This window comes from Macaca mulatta, chromosome 12 (genome assembly GCF_049350105.2).
Source record: "Macaca mulatta isolate MMU2019108-1 chromosome 12, T2T-MMU8v2.0, whole genome shotgun sequence".
NCBI classification, from domain to species: domain Eukaryota; kingdom Metazoa; phylum Chordata; class Mammalia; order Primates; family Cercopithecidae; genus Macaca; species Macaca mulatta.
Window position 1 is genome coordinate 77,906,969 of NC_133417.1, and position 20,653 is coordinate 77,927,621.

Below are 20,653 nucleotides of genomic sequence, written 5' to 3' on the forward strand. Positions count from 1 at the left end.
TTGTTTTCAGCTGCAAGCAGAGATCTTGTATGCAAAGCAGGGTTTTAAAAAACAACAACATTGAAGAGCATCAGTTTGAATGTTGTTAAGTGTTTTATAAATAGCTGCATAATTAGCATGTACTTACTGCAAAAAGTATACATAATATTTTATTCCCTGTTGTAGGCTGTAATGAATCTGCTGCCTCTACATCCTGGGAGGTTTTCACTTACTTTCCCCATGATAATTTTAATACATGGAACCATTATTAGCTGAATTAAGAATAAGTAAATGAGCAGTTAAAAAAAAAGTACAGAAAAATTACAGGTGCCTGTGGTGAGTAAGATAATAACTAGGTAAAAATATATGAAATAATTACAGTGTTTGAACGGCAGAGCCGGCATGAGGAAAATGACTCAATGGAATATTAAGCCTGCTGTTGGCAGGGTAGAAAAACTGTAGCCTACACTGTGGCCTTCACCTCTTCTGATTCTCAGCCCTAAAACCTCACTGCAAACAGATTCCGTTTGCTCTCAGTCACATGTACACAATGCTGAAGGAGGTGGTTCAGTTCAGTGAAGATTTAGTCACTCTGAAAGTTTGTCATCCTGTAGATTAAATACCCAATAGCTGAAAGATTCTATTTAAAAGATGTACCAGATGTTTTGCAATTAAATTCTGTATGAACTTATTTAGAACGTACCTCTGATCTGTATTTGACATCTTGACAAAATGGGATTCCGGGTAACTTAGATAAAGGCTCTTAAATAGCTGTGATATTTTTAAAGGTTTTTTTTTTTTTTTTTAGAAAAGTGCATTAGTTATAGCATTCCAAACTGTGCAATTAAATTGTTTGTAATCAGTTGATCAAAGAACATTGAAGGTTTTTGTGTGCCCAGTCCTTAGCTAGAAAATGCAGAAATTAACAGTGAGTTTACGACCTCGTTCCTTCTGTTAAGGATTCTGATTTAATGCTTCCAGATGGTGAGAAATACTTTATTACAGGTGAAGTATTCCTTATCTGAAAATTCAAAATCCAAAATGCTCCAAAATTCGAAATTTTTTGAGCTCTCATACCAGTAGGTGTAATGCAAACATTCCAAAATCCAAAAAAAAAAAAAAAAAAAATCTGAAATCCAAAAACACTTCTGGGCCCAAGTCTTTGGGAAAAGAGATACTCAACTGTGTAGGCGAATCTTGAAGTTGGAATTTGGATGACCAGATTTAACAATGTCTGCTCAGTCGCAGTGAGCTACTGCTTTCCTAATTGACAGGTATTAAACTGTAGCAGAGGGGATCTCGTTCAGGTATTAACAATTCCTGTACCTCTCTATCAGATTATGAAGGCTGCAATAGTTAACTCTTGATTTTCTGCATGTGCTTTGTTATGAAGATTTGGGAGATCAATTTCTATATCTCAGACGGATTTTCCTATTTCCCAACAAACTTTGAAGTCATGTGACTTTGCTATATAATCTATGTTTGTGTAAAGAAAGTAATGTTAATATCAGACAAAACACAACAACATAGACAGGTAAAAAGAGTACTGGGGAAGAAAATAAGAAAACTGAGTTCTAGTTCCAAGAATTCCTTTGATAAATTTGGAAAAATCACCTAAACTCATTCTGCCTCGGTTTGCTTACCTCTAAGGTGATAGAGTTGAAGGAAATGTAATCAAAGGGCTCTTGAAACAGAGATGCTGTGATTCCATGACTTATCTGAAATCAACTCAAATGTATCAGTGATAAGTTTGGCCACTCAAACTATATGGCCTTTTCTTAATGGTGTTTAAAATACTAATTCAGTAAGTAATTTTATATTGCCTTACCGACTTTACAAAAACTAGAACTTTATGAGATATAGGAACCATGTTGTCTTTCTGCATCTCTTTCCCCATGAGTTCAGGCAACCATATTTCTTCTTTCCTGGACCCAACTGTCATCATATCATGAGTCATGGCCTTATTCAATAAAAGCACTTCTTGATCATGCATTATTCCAATTTTAGCCAGAGAAGGCTTCTTCAACCTTCCTGATGTGTCTGAATTTATGAACATGCTATATTTGAAATGTTACTCTTTTTAGATTGCACTTTTGACATCATATTGAGACAAGGGAACTAGTAGGATATTCTTTATTCTTTGGCTGCTACCTGAAAGGAATATAGTTTTTCCCCCTTCCTACCTTTTTTGTAGGAGTTAAATAAAATCTAAAAATTACAAACTTTCTAAAAGCCTGGGGAGATTGTTATGGGAATGAATAGAAACCTCAGCGTCTGATGTGTAACCATTTCAGGTATAATCAATTGTATACAAAGTTCTCTTTGTGTTTCTTAAGAACCTGATCCAACAGACATTTCAGAAAGGGAACCCTATGTGTCGCTTCTGGAGGAGCAGAATCCTTGAGCAATGCCTGGATTCAGCTATAAAAGTAGTATCACCCCCACCCTCACTTTAGTAAATAAACATCCATGAGGGGACAAATGAGACTTTGTGAAATAAGTCAGTGCTTCCTTTTGTTTTCCCAGAGGTAAAGGGAGAAAGCCTTTCTCAGTCCCTCCGAATTTGGTCAATTCTGTCTCCCTAGAGACTGTGGGGTTCTTCATCAAAGACAAGGGGTGCTCAGCCCTGGTTACTAAACATGCAGAATCAGCGCGGGAACCTTGAAACTTCAGTGTGCACACACTCACACAAAAGGAATTTCTTTCTCATTAAGATTTTTGCTTTCTGGATGCATTTATTCTTAATAATTTCATGAACCCAAGCACTAAGGTCTAGTTGCTATAGCCACTGGTTAGGATAGTGGGGGTGGGAATAGTGGAAAGAGCCCCATCTGAATTTGCAAGCCCTGCCATTTATTCACTCAACAACCTTGGCCAGATCTCTTCTCTCTGAATCTCCATTTCCTCACTGGTAAATATTTTTTCCTCAGGTTTGTAGAAAGCATCTTTTGATAGCGTAAGAATATTGAGCTTATTTTATGAATTATAAAGTTCTATACATATGTTATCATAACAAGTAGGAAAGACTCCTTCCTCTCTCGCTCTCTTATCTCTCTCTCTCTCTCTCCCCACTCCTCCTTTCTCTCCTACACATGTGAATACCTCCTTTTCAACATGTTGTCCAATGTAATAGTTCAGATGAATAGGACTGTGCCCATTGTATCACCAGAACCTAGCATGGTGCTCTACTCAAAGTAGTCTATTAATTAATAATTGGTGAATCAATTGGATCAATTTGAATAGTTTCTTTGCCTAAGTACTTGTAAAGCACTTTGATGTATTTTCTCTGAAAAGCATATTAATTCATTTGAAAATATATTTACTTTTTAAAAACCACATTAGCGCCTTAATTGTCCTATGTTGGGGTTATATTTCTAAATTTAGGCTAAGCGTTCACCACTCTATTACTACCAGCTCAATCAAAGCTTCCCTTTCCTCTCTATGCTGTTTCCATCTTTGAGTGATTTAAAATGTACTCATGTTGCATGTGTAGTGAAATAGGATCGTAGTTTATAGAGTAACTTAGGGCACAGTGTGACATCTTTTAAATTGGCATGATCTGAGAGAGAATTAAATTTGCTCATTTTTCACAGCACAAGGCCATCAGAAAGGTCGTCTTTCACAGGCACTATCACTTAGACCTAGAAGAGGGGCTAGAGGGAAGAAGCTTAGCCTCAGGTGCCCGGTGAGGAACATACATGGTCCATAGTGGCATCAGGCTATTTGGGACAGCAGTCTAGGGAGCGAGCCCAGCCTAGTGAGAGCTTTGACACATACTGCACTCAGAATTCAGAATCTCCACCGACTCTTACATTTATAGGGGTTGGCCTTCCTCAGTCCACACCCCTACTCCGCACCTTGGCCATTCTTACTGTCTCCGTTTGGCTCCTATGCCATGGAAATGAAAAAGATAGCACTTGCCAAAGCCTGATGTCATCCAAGTTTCTACACAAACACAAGTTACCATAAAACTAAACCAAAGACAGCACAATGGCAAGGCAGCATTGTGTTTTCATTATGTTAGTTTGTGGTACCTACCTGATTCTGCTTTGGTCCACCTTGCCTTAGCGTTATTAAATGTGGTAGCTGACAGGGAATTTGGAAATGATTTCTTCTCACCTCCTCATTTCATGGGTGAGTAAATGGAAGTATGCAGCGGCTAAGTGACTTACACAAGATCGCATAGGTAAGTGTTGGCAGCTAGAGGACTTGAACCCATATCCTCCCACTCTTGGGTGAACCAGTACATATTTTTCAATCAGTCAAGACTTTCTTATTTGGTACCTACCATGTGTCTGACTATGCTCCTACATGCCATTAAAAAACGGTCATAAAATATAATGTCCAGCATTGCAACTCTTTGGAAAGAAAAACTCAGTTATAAATGCATGCAAGCAAGAGACCAAAGAGTTAATCAGAAAAGAAATAATTTTCACATAAAGTGATCTTTCTTCCTTTCTTTATTGTAAGCTGAGAGAGAATTGTAGCAATACAGGTTGAGCAATTTTCTTTTTTATGAATCTTGTGCTCAATTTATGAAAGCCATTTTGCAACCCATTTACATGCAGTAAACCTTTGCTTTAAGGTTCTGTCATTTACCTTGATCATGATTATTTACAGTCCTTTTAGAAAAGGCCCTTTACTGGTTTAGCTCTCAAGCACAGCACTGCCATAAGCCGGTTTTCTACAACGTCTTTCAAGGCAGGGTAGGAAGCTAAGACAGGGCCAGTCTTGTAGCTCGCTGTGAGGAATGGGGGTGTTGGGTAATGGGAAGAACACTAGACATCAGGAGTCTTACATTCGAAACCTCTGCACTCTCACTATGTAATCCTGGCCATTTATGCTTCTTTAGTTTCAGTTTGTTCACTTGTAGAAACAGAGTGACACTTTCCTCACAAGGCTATAAGAGTTGAACTGAAGTACTTTGTGTGCAAGTTATATTGTAAATTGTGAAGAGTAAGTTATTTTATGAACTAATTATCTATAATATGAACTATAAATCATTGAAAAAGGAATGGTATGTCTAACCTAAAATATTTCTTGATTACCTATGATGTTGTCCTTGTGTAGTACATACAAGAATGGACCAGGGACCTTTACTCTTGGCACATAGGAGACCCTCAATCAGTACTTGTTGCATTAATGAATAAATAGTTTCTGGGTGAAAGTCAGTATGCTAGGAATGGTGTAGAATACAGGACAAATGACCATCAACCCAAGCCTCAAGGTGCTTGCAATTAAGATGGTAGCCGTAAATGTGCAAAGAGCCAATAAGGTAAGTCGTGGTTCTACACAAGAGAAGAAGGTATGGTGTAAAAAGTGTGTCTGAGGCCCTCACCAGAGAATTGGTACAGCAGGAGCCTTTCCTCTTCCTACCTCTAGGTGGGTTTATCTACCTTCAGCCTCGCTTGCCCACCCATGCACTCTTTGTATCAGCCATGGTCCCAGCAGGACTAGATGCCCACTTGGAAGGGAGGGGATTACAGAGATTCGGGCAGAATTTTGAAAACCAACAACAGGTGGAAACGCACCCAGAGAGAAGCAACGGCAGGAAACATTACCATCCAGAGCGGCAAAGGGCAAGGCAGATCCTGGCAGAGAATGATAGCTAGAGCTAGACACAAGAATCCTTGTCCACACCAAATCCAGGGGGAGTCTGTGAAAGTCGAATCCCTTGGGCAACTATCAGGCCAGAGTCAGCAGGAATTAACAAGGAATTGCATGCATTTGGCATAGACACTTTCTGTGAGGTTTTTCATGAGGGCCTAGGGGAGGAATTCTATCTGTCTAAAAGCCTGGCTTTCTGAAGCTGGGATCTGTCACTCTTTACCTTTGAAAGAAGCATGTGAAATGAGTGTGAAATGGCTCAATTTCTTCCTTGACTCCTCGGCACTTACCACGCACAGCCTTCACAAGGTACAGAACAGGAGAAAATGGATTATGCCCTCAACAATAAGAGGCGAGTCATCCGCCTGGTTCTACAGTGGGCTGCCATGTATGGAGACCTCCTACAAGAGGATGATGTGTCTATGGCCTTTCTGGAGGTAGGCGGGGGTCATCCCTTCCAAGAATACACCATTGTCCTACAATATAGGGACCTACCTGTGGGCTCAGCAGCTTCCCTGGAGAGACTGTCATTGCAAATGCAAGACTTTGTGAACACATTCATTCATCAGAAAGGAACTACAGTCTGACTCCATAATGGGTAGCATTTTCATGTATTTTCATCCAGTCTCTTTTTCTTTGTATGTTTTATCTTGTAGTCACGTAGCACCCATTATTCTGCAGGCTGCTTTTTCCATTTAATTTGATATAAGAATTTTTCTGTCAGTACAGTCCTTATAATACAAATTTCTTTACATCGCCTGAAATAATCAAAAAAATTTCTGATGACCATTGAGTAGCCGTGTCACAAATACATTTATGTGTTCCCTTATTGTTGGGTGTTCACATCATTTCCAGTTTTCACCTTCCTAGAATAGTAGTACGTTAAAAAGTCTTGTGCAAGTGAGTCTGTCCTTGATTACCTTCCTAGAAGTGGGACTACTAGATCAAATGGTAGATATTTTTGAGTGGAGTGGAGCAGATCGTTTATTTAGGAATTGCCAGAAGCAGAAATGGTAGGCTGTGAAAGCGGTTCATGAACACTGCTGTAAGCTGCACTTCCCCATTCCTTCCCGTAACTCTAGCCCCAAATTACAGCACTGATCCTGACATTTAAGCCCAGTTAGTCACTCTCCCCTCCAAAATTTGGATGAAGACCTTACTTCTGTGCAGGCAAAAGGCAATGTTACTTCCGTTTCAAACTTTTTCAATCTGTGTGTTCTAAAATTATAAATTATCCAAAAGAAACATACACCCTCTCTCCTTTCTATTCATATCATTTCACAGCCAGAGGGGCAAGGCAGGGAGGGAAAATGGACCGTGAGCATCCCTCCAAGCTGAGGAATGAAGTATTTTGAAAATGTGAGGAATGGCGGTAGCTTGGGGTCATACATTGACTCATGGCCTCTACTCATTGAGTACAGGATCATTTTGCAGATGAACTAAAGTGGTGGTGAAGCTGGCACTGCCATGGTTCTCACCTTCTGCTGCAGAGCAGAGTTCTGCTCCTAAGCAGAGCAGGCACACCTGCAGCTGCAGGGTCAGGACAGCTCCCAGAAGGGCAGCAGAGAGTCCTGAGTTGGTGGCACAAACTCAGCATAAATTCGCTACAGTGCTGAAGACCATGCAGCATCTTACCACCAACCATAACCACGAATGAGTAGCACCTAGCAAATAAACAATACATGCCAAAATAATGTGAGAATGAACACTGAAGTTCCCCTGAAAAAAAAAGAAGTAAAAAAAGTGCTCTTTTGTGGACTCCAAAATGACCCATTTCAAAACACTGGCTTTCATATAAATATCATACAAATAATTCACCTGCAATTTATTTTGAATTGAAGTTTTATTGTTGTAAAATAGATATCTAATATAAATTTTCCCATTGTAACCATTTTTAAGGGTATAGTTCAGTGGCGTTCATTTCATTTCTGATGCCCGTGCAGTCATTGATTGCCACTATCTATTTCCAAGACTTTTTCTCATGGCCAATTTTGAACTTAGACATGGTGTAACATTTTCTTCTTTGTTCTTCCTCCAGTCCATGAAGCCATGGTCTGGAGATGCTGGTGAAGCAGATGACATAGGGACACACCTTTATTGCTCTTGACAGAATCATGTGCCTTTTGCAGTTCTTGTTAAAAGCCTGTGACTTTTGCCAATTACAGGAGTTTTATGTATCTGTATCAGATGATGCCCGGATGATTGCTGCCCTCAAGGAGCAACTGCCGGAGTTGGAGAAGATTGTCAAGCAAATGTAAGGAGGGGCTTGGCTTTGGGGGTGTGCTTTCATCAAGTAAGTCCCAAAACATCCTTTGCCCACAGGAAAAGTTAAAGCTGGTCTTTTCATAGCCATGCCCTGCTTGATTTGATTTAAGCAGACTGGACCAAGGGCATAGGTGGTACAGTAAGGCCAGAGGAACAGAAGGACTGAGATTCTGTTCATTCTGTGCTAGAAGGCTGCCAAAAGAAAGCCTGGGAAAGAAAAGATCCTCCTGTGTGGAGTCCAACTCAATAAATGTGGGTCCCTTAGGTTCAAGGCAGTGAATCTGGCAATAACGTGGCCAGCGGCATTTAAAGAAAGTTTGAGGGCAATTACTTATATGGAAAATTCACTGTCTGCTGCCAAAGCTGTTGATGGTGAATATTTGTGTCCTCTCAATGAACCACAAGGTCTTCACATGCTATTACTTGAGCTATAGATTAAATGCAGTATCAGAGAGTGAGTGTGCTGCTAGATAAGACTTTGAAAGCTAGAAATCCTGGCTTTGAACATCGGTTCTGCCAGGAATCTGCCTCTGACAAGAGCTGATATCTTTGCTGTCTACCCTTCTGCTTTGATCTATTACTATTAAAATGAGGAAGTTCATATTGCCTCCTGAAAGGATTCTGTGATTGTGATTTCATTTTCTAACATAAGATTAGTTATATGCAAATAAGGCAATTTAATAGTAGCAATGGTATTAAATAATGTGCTTTCTCTACTTCTCGTAGCTCAGAAGATGCAAAGGCACCACAAAAGAAGGTAAATGGCATGAACTTGAACTCTCTGTCTGTGCCCTGTAGAATTACAATTCCCCAGAAATATTATATTGCAGTATACATAAAAGTGATTTCTTTTTTGTAGGCACAAAATATATTGTCTTAATTTCTTGACTCTGCTTGCTTCTCAGATGTGTCTCCTCTGAGTTGCTAGTGTGCATTGGTCACTCTCCCTTATGGCACTTGCTGTGGTTGTTTTTACAGCACAAGGTTCTTTTGCAACAGTTCAATACAGGTGATGAGAGAGCTCAGAAGCGCCAGCCTATCCGTGGCTCTGATGAAGGTGAGAACCCTCTTTCAACTAACTCATAGTTGTATAGATTATTTAGAGTCAGGATAATGGTAAGCATCACCTTGGACCCACAGAATAACTTCTTTTGGAGGTGCCCTGTTGCCCTCCAGATGGTTTGCTTGGAGGTGCCTTTTGGTGGCCTGATGATTTATGTCCTTAAACTCTTCTTGTGCCTGGAGCCGAGGTGCCTGTCTACCCTTCCCTGATTCAGCCTCTCCCTGCTTAACCCCTTTCCTGGGAGGAAATGAAGATGATCTCAGGGTCTGGTTGTCAGGATTGCCCACCCCTGGGAAAAGCTGGTGGGAAGGTAGCTGGCACCTAGTGGGTGCCTAGGAGACAGTGGATCACCAGCATCCTGCCCAGGGACAATGCTCTGGCCCTGAGCACAGCCCTGAGCATGGAGGCTTTACATCAGGAAGATCAAGATGCTGGCTTTTGTTTGGTTGTTTAAGATTCTCCAAAGAATCACAACCAAAAATAGTCACAATAATAATGATAAAAATTTCATTTAAAGCTATAAATGAATCTCGTCATTTAGGACTGCCTCTAAACCCAGGAATTACAATACAATAATGGGAATTGCTCCCAGGATTTTTGTGTTCAGAGCTGAGACTCGGGGTGCCATATCCACATCTGCTGATCTAAGTCTGCTGAGCTAAATAGCATCCAAGCTTACGTGGCCTGGCCCCAAAGCACACAAGCCACTGAAGCAAGTGAGCAGGAGTATCAGCACGTGCTGATGGCCCAGGCGGAAGCCCTCCTGTGTGCAGAGGTGTGAATGGTGGCTCCCCACCACCACACAGGGTAGCAGTGATCTGTAAATTGCCTACAGTGTAGTACTTCAGACCCTGAACATCAGCCTGAAGACACTCTGCATTTTTTCCCATGACCTATTTGTGGGGTTTCACCAATATCTCTTGTTCTTTTAATTGGACTTGGCAACCATATGTGCACCTATTCTTAGACCAATGCTAAGGTAAGCAGTTTAGAAGGGGCAGGCATGGGGTAAATGAGTATGAATAAATATAGTAATAAAAATGGCAAAATGATGCAAATTGGAGAGGATGCCTAAACATTTTTCATAACTACAGTTTTATTGAAAACTCTTAAGACTGATTTACTACCTTGTTACTGCCTTTGCATAGTTCTGTTTAAGGTCTATTGCATGGACCACACCTACACAACCATTCGGGTGCCAGTGGCCGCCTCGGTGAAGGAAGTCATCAGCGCCGTTGCCGACAAGCTGGGCTCTGGGGAGGGCCTGATCATAGTCAAGATGAGTTCTGGAGGAGGTAACAGCCTTAATTCGCATTATGGGCTCTGCAAAACGGGACTTTCCATCCAAGCAGAAACTATGTAAGAAGTTAGTGTGGTCATGTGAGGCTCACCTGGAGGATGAACTGGTGCTTATGTATGCTTCCACTAATAACAGAAACAGTATGGGTAGAGGCAGGCTGGGTTTCTAATGTGCCCTATCTTGTAGGTACCCACTCTAAACCAGAAAGGTGACTGGAACTGAGGACTCTTGTGTAGATGCTGGCCTGGAGTTCTTTCAGTTTAAACTCTATTCAAAAATGTTTTAGGCCTTGGAGCCCTGAGAAATATGGACCCTAAGAGGAAATCTAGCTGGACAAGCTCAAGGCCATGGGTTTCTAGAAGTCCAAAGTTGGAAGTGGTCAGAAGCTAGTTCTTTGAAACTGATGATGGTTTTTCTCCTTACTCAGTAGAGAGGCTAGGAGCCTGGCTCAAATGAAATGAGGAATATTTTTCCCCCATGGGATTACAGTTCCTTTCACTGTCCTTGATTACATGGTGCATTTCTGAAATGTCATTTATTCATTCATTGCATATGTACTGGCCACAGTGTGGCTGTGAAGGAAAGAATGAGTTAGACACAGCTTACGTCCCCAAGTCGTTCCCAGGCCAGGGAGGAGGTAGATGGTGAGTTAAAACAATTACAGTTCATGCTGGCAAGCATTTTAGGAATGACCACATATTGTAGTGAGAGACTAGAGGAAGCAGCAGTGAGGTTCATTCCTCCAGTCATGATTTGACAGCCATCTGGGGGAATCCTTCAGGAACAGGTGAGCCATTTCCGTCATGTTTTAAGGTGAATGATTCCATTGATGGAGGATTTTTAAATGCATGTTGGATTTTAAGATCTCCCTTCCATTTCAGCTCCAGTTGCACAGGGCCCAGGACATCTGCCCTCACTGACCCCTTGTCACCTTCCCATAGATATCCCAGGTCCCACCCTCACTTTCTTTAGGTCTTTACCCAAATGTCAGTGTCTCACTGAAGCTCCCTGCTTCGTTTGCTTCATTCCCTTTCTAAACTGTTAACTTCCTCCCCTTACACATGCTTCCCAGCCCCCACTCCTGCGAGACTTATTTCTCCTTGTCTTCTCACTTTCTAATCTATTTCTTTTCTTTATTGTTGGCGTCTCCCACTGTGATGTAACGCTTTTTGGAGTGGGATTTTTTTTTTTTTCTGTATTGTTCCCTTCTGTCTCCCCAGTGCCTGGAGCAGTTTCTGGCATGCAGCAAATACAAAATAAATATTTATTAAATGAACTAATTTTTTAAATTTTTTAATTTTTTGACATGTTCTCATCTGAAGAACTAATTTTTTAATGTGGGAGGAGGCTTAATCTAGTTAATGCTTTTGCCCTCCAAATTAGGGAATAAGTGAAAAAACAATAGTCAATTTTGCATCTAAAATCATGTGAGGTCTCAGAAATCTCCAAAGTTTTTAAAAAGTGATCTTTATATGTCCAAAGTCCTGGGTGTGATTACCATCTAGAAACATAACTTGTGAGATAAATAGCAAGTGCAGGTTTTACATACTCAGTAATTATGGTTGCAGCACAAAACTGGGTGAATTCACCCTCTGGCATCTCTATTCCTGTTTTGTGGCCATTTCTGATGGCATCGTGAGTGGCACAGGGCTGCATGAATGCTGTCTTTTTTATTCCGTGGATCCCTTCAGTACTCTATTTTATGCAGTCGCTCTGCGTGTCCCAGTAATTCACCAAGCTGGCAATTTGTTGGTGTGATTAGGGCAGTGCAGCAAATCTCAGATGTATTTAATAGGCAATCTCATGCTTTTTATGTTCACAGAAAAGGTGGTGCTCAAACCTAATGATGTTTCAGTATTTACGACGCTCACCATTAATGGACGCCTGTTTGCTTGCCCGCGAGAGCAATTCGATTCACTGGTAGGTGTGGATGGCCTGCTTAGAGCAGCATTGCAATCAGAAAAACTTGTCTGGAGCCTAATTTTGCAGTCACACTGAACCCAGTGGCTAAAAAATCTTGAATGGTACTTAGCTTTTTCTTTTTCTGTAGTCTATATTAGGTAAACCTCAGGTGTTCATCTGAGATGCTCAGGGCTTTTGATTTTCTTTTGTGGAAATTAGCCAAGTAGCACCACTATTAGGGCATAATTCAGCTTTCAGAACTCTTTGTTGTAATTTGCCTCATTGGTATGTCCCCAGTTTAAATACTAATGTTAAGAATCTGAATACTTATACCAGGATGGAAATAATTTTTCTAAAGCAAGATATCACTATTTATCAGGCTCCTTTGCATTATGGCAAAGCCACCATCTGGTCTAAGAGAAATGCTGTTCCCTGAAAGCACTTTCTCTACCTTATGCAGAAAATGCCAGAGGCCAGACCCTTCCCTAAGTCTCCAGAAACGCTTGTTACCCAGCATACAGACAGATCTTTCTGTGAAGAAAGGACTAATAGGCCCATACTAATAACGGAGTAGCCTGCTCTCTTTTAAGCAGGTGGTATTGTCCATTTCTATTTATCCTACCAAAATTTGGTATGGAGGTGAGTAGCTAGTAACATATCTTAGAAAGCCTAGAGGGCCAATTCAGAGGGTAGAGAAACTGGTTTCTTCAGTCTTTGGATACACGGGGTTTCTCCTTTAAGGAAGGCACAAGACAAGGGCTAGAGGTAAACCACATCCAATTTTAGAGAGAGAGTTTACAAAAGGGATGCATGAGTAGGTTTCAAGATTAATCAGATCAGCTCTTATAAGTATCAAGATTCTCTTCCTTGGACTTTTTAGAGGTTGTTTTGGGCTCATCATAATCCTGATTTTTTGTTTTAAAGAGTACCATTTTGTACACTCCAGTGAGGATAGGTGGATTTTTACCATATTTTGAATTCACCTGGAGAGGAACTTAGCAAATGTGGCATTAGTTTTCCTGCTAATCCCTCATCCATCACAGCCCATAAGCACACTCACCTTTCCTCAACCACCAGCCTTATAAGATCTGAGTCTGCCCCCAGCCTTTTCCGTATATTTTTTCCAGTCATCTACACTCATAGCTTTCTAAATAAATATTTCTCAATACTGAGGGATTGAAAAAAAAAAAGTGTCATAAATGAGTCGTGCTGCCCTCTCCTGGAAAGCAAAGCCCTAAAAAGCCAGACCCGCTGCAGCCCCTTCAAAGGTGCTATGTGACCTGTTACTGCACGGGTGCTGGGGACTCTCTTGCCAGCAGGTTCTTGGCCGCAGTGCCAGATGACATGGAGAGACAGGGAGTGTGGACTGTCTTCAGCTCCCTGTGGTGTCTGATACTAACTTTCTAAACCTCTGTTTGTTGGCACACAGTCCTGCAGCCTTCCAAGTTCTTAGTCCTTGCTTGTCCTCTGTTTTACGGCCTCTTTCGTTGGAAGAAATGTTCTCTGCATTGAGTACCCTGGGCATGAACTTCTTCCCTATCACCGCTCTGCCATTCATTGTGCTGTGAGTGGCCAAACCTTACCTGCCTCACATAACTGTGGACAGGGAGCTCCTTCTCTGGCTTTCTAAAGATTCCCTTTCAGGACAGCCCATTGAAGAGGAGTCGCACAGAGGATGACCCTGCGGTAGAGAATGTTGGCCACACTCTCTGATCCACCCACACATGCCTCTGCAGGGTCTGCTCTGCACCTGGGGCTGTGCTGGCTTCTGTGAGACACTAAACCCAGAGCCTCTATCTTTACTGCAGTTACGCCCAAGCCAGAGAGATGAGACTAACACAAGCAGCCTGGAATAGACCAAGTCTTAGTGTTCGATCTTAGTCTTACATTGCGTGGTCTACAATAGAATTAGTAGAGTGCTGGCAAGTCAGCCTCGGGTTAAGGGTTCAGATTCTGAAACTTTACTCTCTTCACATTTTATTTAAGTATAAATGTCAGTACAGAGCAAATTCCTATAAAACTCCATTGTACTGTAATGTGATTCTACTTTTATCCATTCACTGGTTCCTGAGACTTTTACTTAGTACCTGCCACATCATCGCAGGTGTTGTAGATGGTTCTGGCTCTGAAATGGTCTTGAAGACAAATCCATCATGGTCCTTGGACCTCAGTGAACAAACAGTGTAGTGAGGGACCCCAGCATGTGATCAGTGAGGATGCAGCGTAACAAGTGCCACAGCAGAGCTAGACACAGAGGGTGTGGGAGCACGAGGAAAGGAAGATGCTCTGGGTGGCTCACCTTAGCCATCTCCTTGTCACTGACAATCTGCACATCCCTTTTATGTCTTAGTTTCCTCATCTGGAAAATGGGAGGATAACAATGCTGTTCTCCCAATTACCCCTCTCCAGCCTTAGCAAAAAAATCATGGCTCAAAAACCGTGGGGAGAAAATGCACGGGAGTTCTGTGTCTGTATGTAGGCAGCTTTCAGATCTGTCTGGGCAATGCAGGCCCCACATAAGCTCTGCTGTGCCTTATCTGTAGGACATTTCCACAGAGCTGTGTACAAGAAAATGGCCCAAGGAGACACTTCCCTGGGGTCCAGGGTGAGCATTTACATTCCCCACTTCTACGAGAGAAGCACCTTTTGCTGCTCAGATTGCCTCTTCCTTGGCTCAAGGAAGGGGTCAACCTGCCCTTTGCCGGGAGGGAGACTTGGTGAGCCCTGCCCACTGAAAGAAAAGTTGAGGCTCAACAGAGCTTTCTGTTGCTCTCAAAAGGGATGCAGGAGTGATAGACCAGCATCCACGACTAAAAGAACTTTGCATATTTCTTAATATTAGGTTCTTCCCTGTGTTGTTAGGTAAACTTATCCACCTTATGTAAAGTTATAAAGCCTCAAGGAGAAGAAGGAGCGAGGTGGACTGGGAATCTCCAATCCTGAGGAGAGAGCGAACAGCAGGAATAACGTAGGAGGGGCAGCTCCACAGAGCAGCAGAGGCGCTGTGTTCACAGCAGCTGCAGGAGGGAAGGAAGAACATGCAGGGCCAGTTTGATCCTCTGAGAGGCAGTCCTAACTCCTAAAATGTATAAGCTTCCCCAGCCTTTTTTACCTGGGACCTACCCTGATTGAAATCAGTCTCCTCATTTGCTTCCATATGCTTCTTGCCCATCAGCTTTGGTTTGTTCCCTAAGATTTAAAACTTTGGAATCACTTTTCTTCCCTGTCCCCTGTCCCCTGCATAGAGTAAATTGGGAGCAACAGTATTTAGCTCCTACATCCAGGTATTGCACTGATCACACTTTTCTGTGTATTTGTATTGCTGCAGCACTTCTAGAAAGTGAACTGATTTGGGGGAGAGGACCTCCTTTGTGCCAGGCACTGTATTTACGTGATTCACTGAAATCATTCCTATCCAGTTCTCTTAACAAGCCTAGGGATAGGTATCATGACCCATTTACCAGAGCTGGAAACAGACACTCAAGAGATTAGGGAATCAATCCAAGTCTATGCAGTTAGAGTAGGGTTTATATTCACAGTCACTTGCTCTCTATAGCTGACACTCACCTGGTCTATTATCTAGTCTATTACAAAACACAACGTCCTAATCTGGTACATGAAGACGTGCTACTAACTGTTCACGCTGTCCATGGGGACTCCCTGTGCTCTCTGCTCCTGCCAAGCAAGTTTCATGACAGCTTCCCCACCTTCATGCCCTTGTCGCCATCCTTTCACCCCAAGGGACCATCCTGGATGCTCAGGGAAAACCTTGCTATTCTGACCTGCCCGAGCTTGTCTCCTTCATCTTTTAAAGCCCAGCTTCTTCAAGATCCTGTTCAGACTACACATTCATTCCAAATATCCAATAACTTCCAAAAAATCCATTCATGTTCTCCTCCTGTTTATCTCTGTACCTGGGTGTCACCTGTGTTGTTGCTTCTGTCTCTTTATACATGCAGATAAGGACCAGCAGCAGATGCTGTCTGTGTGGAGAGCTGTATGGGCCAGACAGGGTTGATTCCCTTCAACTGTAAGCTTGGTTGGTCCTCTCCTAGACTGTAAACTTCCAAATGCAAGAACCATCTACCCGCAGAACATGTAATTTCTCTAGTGCCCAGAATGCAGTGGGCATTTGTAGAGTACAGTGATGATGAAAATGATGATGGATCTTGTATAATATTAGGACTTCTGACATGGATAGTATCTAAGTATAGTTAGCATCATTTTGTTTTTATTTTTTATTTTATTTTATTTATTTTTTATTTTTTGGAGATGGAGTCTTACTCTGTAGTCCAAACTGGAGTGCAGTAGCACTATCTCGGCTCACTGCAGCCTCACTTCCTCGGTTTAAGCAATTCTTCTACCTCAGCCTCTCGAGTAACTGGCACTACAGGTACATGCCACCACGCCCAGCTAATTTTTGTATTTTTAGTAGAGACAGGGTTTCACCATGTTGGCCAGGCTGGTCTTGAACTACTGACCTCACGTGATCCACCTACCTTGGCCTCCCAAAGTGCTGGGATTACGGGCGTGAGCCACTGTGCCAGGCACTTTTGTGACTTTTGGAACTTTGTAATGTATATGTTGCCTATTTAGATATAAATCTATTGCATTATACATGCACTTCCCATATATGCGTCTCATTCATCTTCCTAAGTAAAAACACTTTAGATCATTTCTCATAAAATAAAACTGAGATAAGCAAGTCAGATGGAAACTTTTAGTGAGGGGTCTTCCAGAAAGTAGCAGAGTTTGGTTTTCTAATGTCTAGCCCCAAACACCATGACCATGCGAATAACATCCTCAGCTCAACATCTGCCCAAGAGTAGAGGAATCGGATATCATATGTAACCTCAGTTCACAGAGCTTTCCATCCCCTCATGACCCCAGGCAGTGTATCCCAAGAGATGGAGAGGCAGCAGTGTTACCATGGCCACCGGCAGTCGGAAGTAGCACTGTGGATGAACGTCCCCAACTGCCATGCCATTACCTGCTTTACAGCAGCTTCAGTGGGAAATAGGAGAAAAAAGTCTCCCAGGACTTCTTCCATTTTTACCAGGGAAAAGAAGAGTTTCCAGGGACCTCCCAGGCCCGAGTGGAAGAGAAGAGAACCTCCGCAGGTCACTCTTCACTGAATCTTATTTGCCGCGGTTCACATTTTTCGGTCAGTGGAATTGATGATAATGATGATTGGTGACTATACAGATGACACTGAAGCAACTAGCGTTGCGACCAGAGGCATCTCTCATCAGAGTTTCCAGATATTCCTGAAAGCATCCATCTCCAGAATCCTTTCCCCTCAGAAACTCCTAAAAGCTTTCAGTGCTAAATACTTGTCTGTGTTGAGTTTCTGATATATTTTTGCATTATTATTCATAGACTCCCTTACCAGAACAGGAAGGCCCAACTATTGGAACAGTGGGAACTTTTGAACTGATGAGCTCCAAAGATTTAGCATACCAGATGACAATTTATGATTGGGAACTCTTCAACTGCGTGCATGAGGTAAGATGCAGGATCAGATGTGTTAGGAGCTCAGATAGCAAGGATAAAGGCTGCTGGCATTGCTTAGTTTGTAAGTGCTAATATGTGCTACAATATGGAAACCACATGACAATTCTTTTGCATACTGAGTTTATAAATAAAGCCTGCTATAAAGCCTTTGAGTATTAAAGAAAAATCTTTACAGTATGCCATGTCTTCCTGTGTATATTAAGCCAGTAAAACCTAGTTTATATTTATATATTTAACAAGCCTCATGGAAGCCTTTCAAATCTGATTGAATTCACATTTGCTGACCAGTAAAACACTGTCTTGACAAATAGAGAAACCTAGCTGGTGTTTTGATTTAAAAACAAATAAGCGAAATTGTTTTCCTTTCTTTTCTAGCTGGAGCTAATCTATCACACATTTGGAAGGCATAATTTTAAAAAGACCACAGCAAACTTGGATTTGTTCCTGAGGAGATTTAATGAAATTCAGTTTTGGGTCGTCACTGAGATCTGCCTTTGTTCTCAGCTAAGCAAGCGTGTTCAGCTATTAAAAAAATTTATTAAGATAGCAGCCCAGTAAGTATATTTAGCTTGGAAAGAGAAAAAAAATGTTGAGCTGTGTTTTCATTTTGTCTTCTTAGACTACACCTTAAAAAGAAAAGCAGGATCTAGGAATTGCTAGAGGGCCAAACACAGGGTCTTAGGAATAACCGAACTCTTGTAATGGATCTCTTCTAGATTTTGTAGCATTTAACATCAATAGATGAATTAACTTCTTACAGCACTGATGCTGGAGTCGAAGTTGTGACCTCTCTTTACTCTTTGCTTTCTTCTCAGACGGTTTTGCCTCCTTTAGTTTAAAGATTCCTTCCGTAAACAAAGTTCCCTTAAACTTCGAAAGTTCAGTTGAAAAGGATCTTGAAGTCAGTGTCCAGCATGACACATTCTCATCAGTAGAGGGCAGTGCAGCATGCATGAACAGCAGCACATCCAGCCCAGCCAGAATTAAATCGGTAAAATGCATGCAAGCTAACCTGGTACATGAAAATCATCACTGTAAACATCAGAAAAAGAAGCTTACATCTTATAAATATTCTATTAAACAGCACTTCATGGGAAACAATTTTTTTACTGCAGGGGCCAGTTAGAGTTCTCCCTGACATGAATTTAATCTTCTCCTGCTATTTAGATATGCCTGACAACCTCCTGTTTACTTCCATGTTTTTGGTATCACCACAGTGCTAAAAATAAAATGCTAAATGTGGCCTATGGCTGTGAGACTTCTTTCCTTTCTAAATGCAGGGAGCTCTAGCACACAGGAAGGCTGAGAGCATAAGTGACCCCAGCTAGACAATTTTCTTGACCCAAAATCAAACATGGAGTTTGATTTCCTGGGCTAAACAAAGAAGTAAAGGCTGCTTGACATTTTATAGATATCAGTTTGCCAGATGCCTGAAATTATTTGCCAACAACTTGAGGGTTCAATAGAATACCAAATCCCTTGGATTCAAAAGCTGCTGTTAATATGGCAAAGCTGGCTATTTTAAGAAAGGTTTGGTAAAACGGTGCCTATGAATTTCTGGTTCAGAATATAGCCACTTTCCCTGGTAGCCTGAACAGCCTTATGGCAAATGGGACAAATGCCTTGACGTATTTGGAATGAGCTGATTATGGAAACTATGACAAGATGTGCTTTCCCGTTAGAAGAAGCACATTCTCTCTCTTCACCTTAGCCTGGCAGTGTCCAATGCAACAAGAAGAGAGAGGCAATCTGCACACAAATGTGGGAAGCCAGAAAAGCTTTTGGGGCCTGATCCTGTTATTTTACAGAGACAACATGGGTGAGCCTTTCGGAATACCCAGGACTTTTTTTTTTTTTTTTTTAAGTTTTTGCTTTTCTTATCCCCCTCCCTTCTGTTTATGTGAACGAGTAGGTGGACTTGGCCTTCAGTATACATTAGTTTATGTTATTTAACCATTATTAAGCCCTGTGCTAAGTTTACTGTCCTATAGGAGAAGCTGTTTACACAGTCCAGCTGAAGAAGACTGCAGACTTTTTAAATCCAAGATCTACAAGAATGAGGTTGAAACCTCGTGACAGTAGCATCTGTTTTACTTGATATTTTTAGAGAACTTCAACATATTTGGTTGAAGCTCTTTGCCTACCCAGAGCTGTGTGAAGTTGGTGGAAGCAGATGTTATTATTCCTCTGTTTACATTGGCGGAGACTGAGACATAGAGACATTTCATGACTTACATAGGGTGACAAAGTTAGCTGATAACAAGGCAGTGACTAGAAAGGCAGGTCTACAGCCCTGCATTTATTCTTTCAAGATCACATAATGAGACAAAGACAAACACATAGATGCCATCGTACACCTGCCTTTAACCCAGGTGTCTTCTAAATAACCTTCAGCCCCTGAACTCAGACCCATTGTCCCAGCACACCAGTGGAAGCATACACACTAGCTTGTCTGAAATATGTTCTCCCTCTCCACACAGACAATTTAAGAATTACTCTTTGCTACCTTTGCAATGGGTAGCAAATGCAACAATTTAATCTTTTTCAAAAATGTTAATCCAAACAGGATTTCATTATGATATAGTCAGTTTCAGTAACCATGTTGATTCAGGGTGAAGGATTGATGCTTATTGCAAAATGAATTCTTTCCCTTTTCAGGGACCTGGTATGAAGAAGTTTGGGATTCCTTTTTCTAAAAAATTAAACCAAGTACCTGTGTTAAACATCATCATTCTAATAAGAATTTCTGTTTTTTTCCACATGTCTCATTCCCAAACATATCTTCATAAAAGCTAATAATGGCATAAGTACAGATTCAAAATGATCAGCTTCATTGATGTCAGTAAAACACAGAAAAGGTTATTTTTTGGTCAGTTGTTTAGGTTACTTCTCAGCTTTAAAATTCCTTGAGATTAAGTGCCCAGCCTATAGAGACCACACCTTGTAAGTTGATATTTTTCAACAAACTAGAAGCATTTGCATGGCAGGTAGAAGCCATGGTGGCTGCAGCCGTGAGACTCCCT

At 41.5% G+C, this 20,653-nt stretch overlaps 1 protein-coding gene across 5 annotated transcripts in view; it reads left to right on the forward strand.

The window, feature by feature from the left end:
* RAPGEF4 (Rap guanine nucleotide exchange factor 4) overlaps positions 1–20,653 on the forward strand; it is a 308,971-nt gene that overhangs the window by 265,403 nt on the left and 22,915 nt on the right. For all 5 annotated transcript variants that reach the window (XM_015110377.3, XM_077957208.1, XM_077957209.1 and 2 more), the window contains 8 exons: positions 5,873–6,023; positions 7,752–7,840; positions 8,578–8,608; positions 8,830–8,908; positions 10,063–10,209; positions 12,037–12,134; positions 17,496–17,621; positions 18,006–18,184. In XM_015110377.3, coding sequence (XP_014965863.1) covers positions 5,873–6,023; positions 7,752–7,840; positions 8,578–8,608; positions 8,830–8,908; positions 10,063–10,209; positions 12,037–12,134; positions 17,496–17,621; positions 18,006–18,184 — 900 coding nt within the window. The remainder of the gene's footprint in view (positions 1–5,872; positions 6,024–7,751; positions 7,841–8,577; positions 8,609–8,829; positions 8,909–10,062; positions 10,210–12,036; positions 12,135–17,495; positions 17,622–18,005; positions 18,185–20,653) is intronic.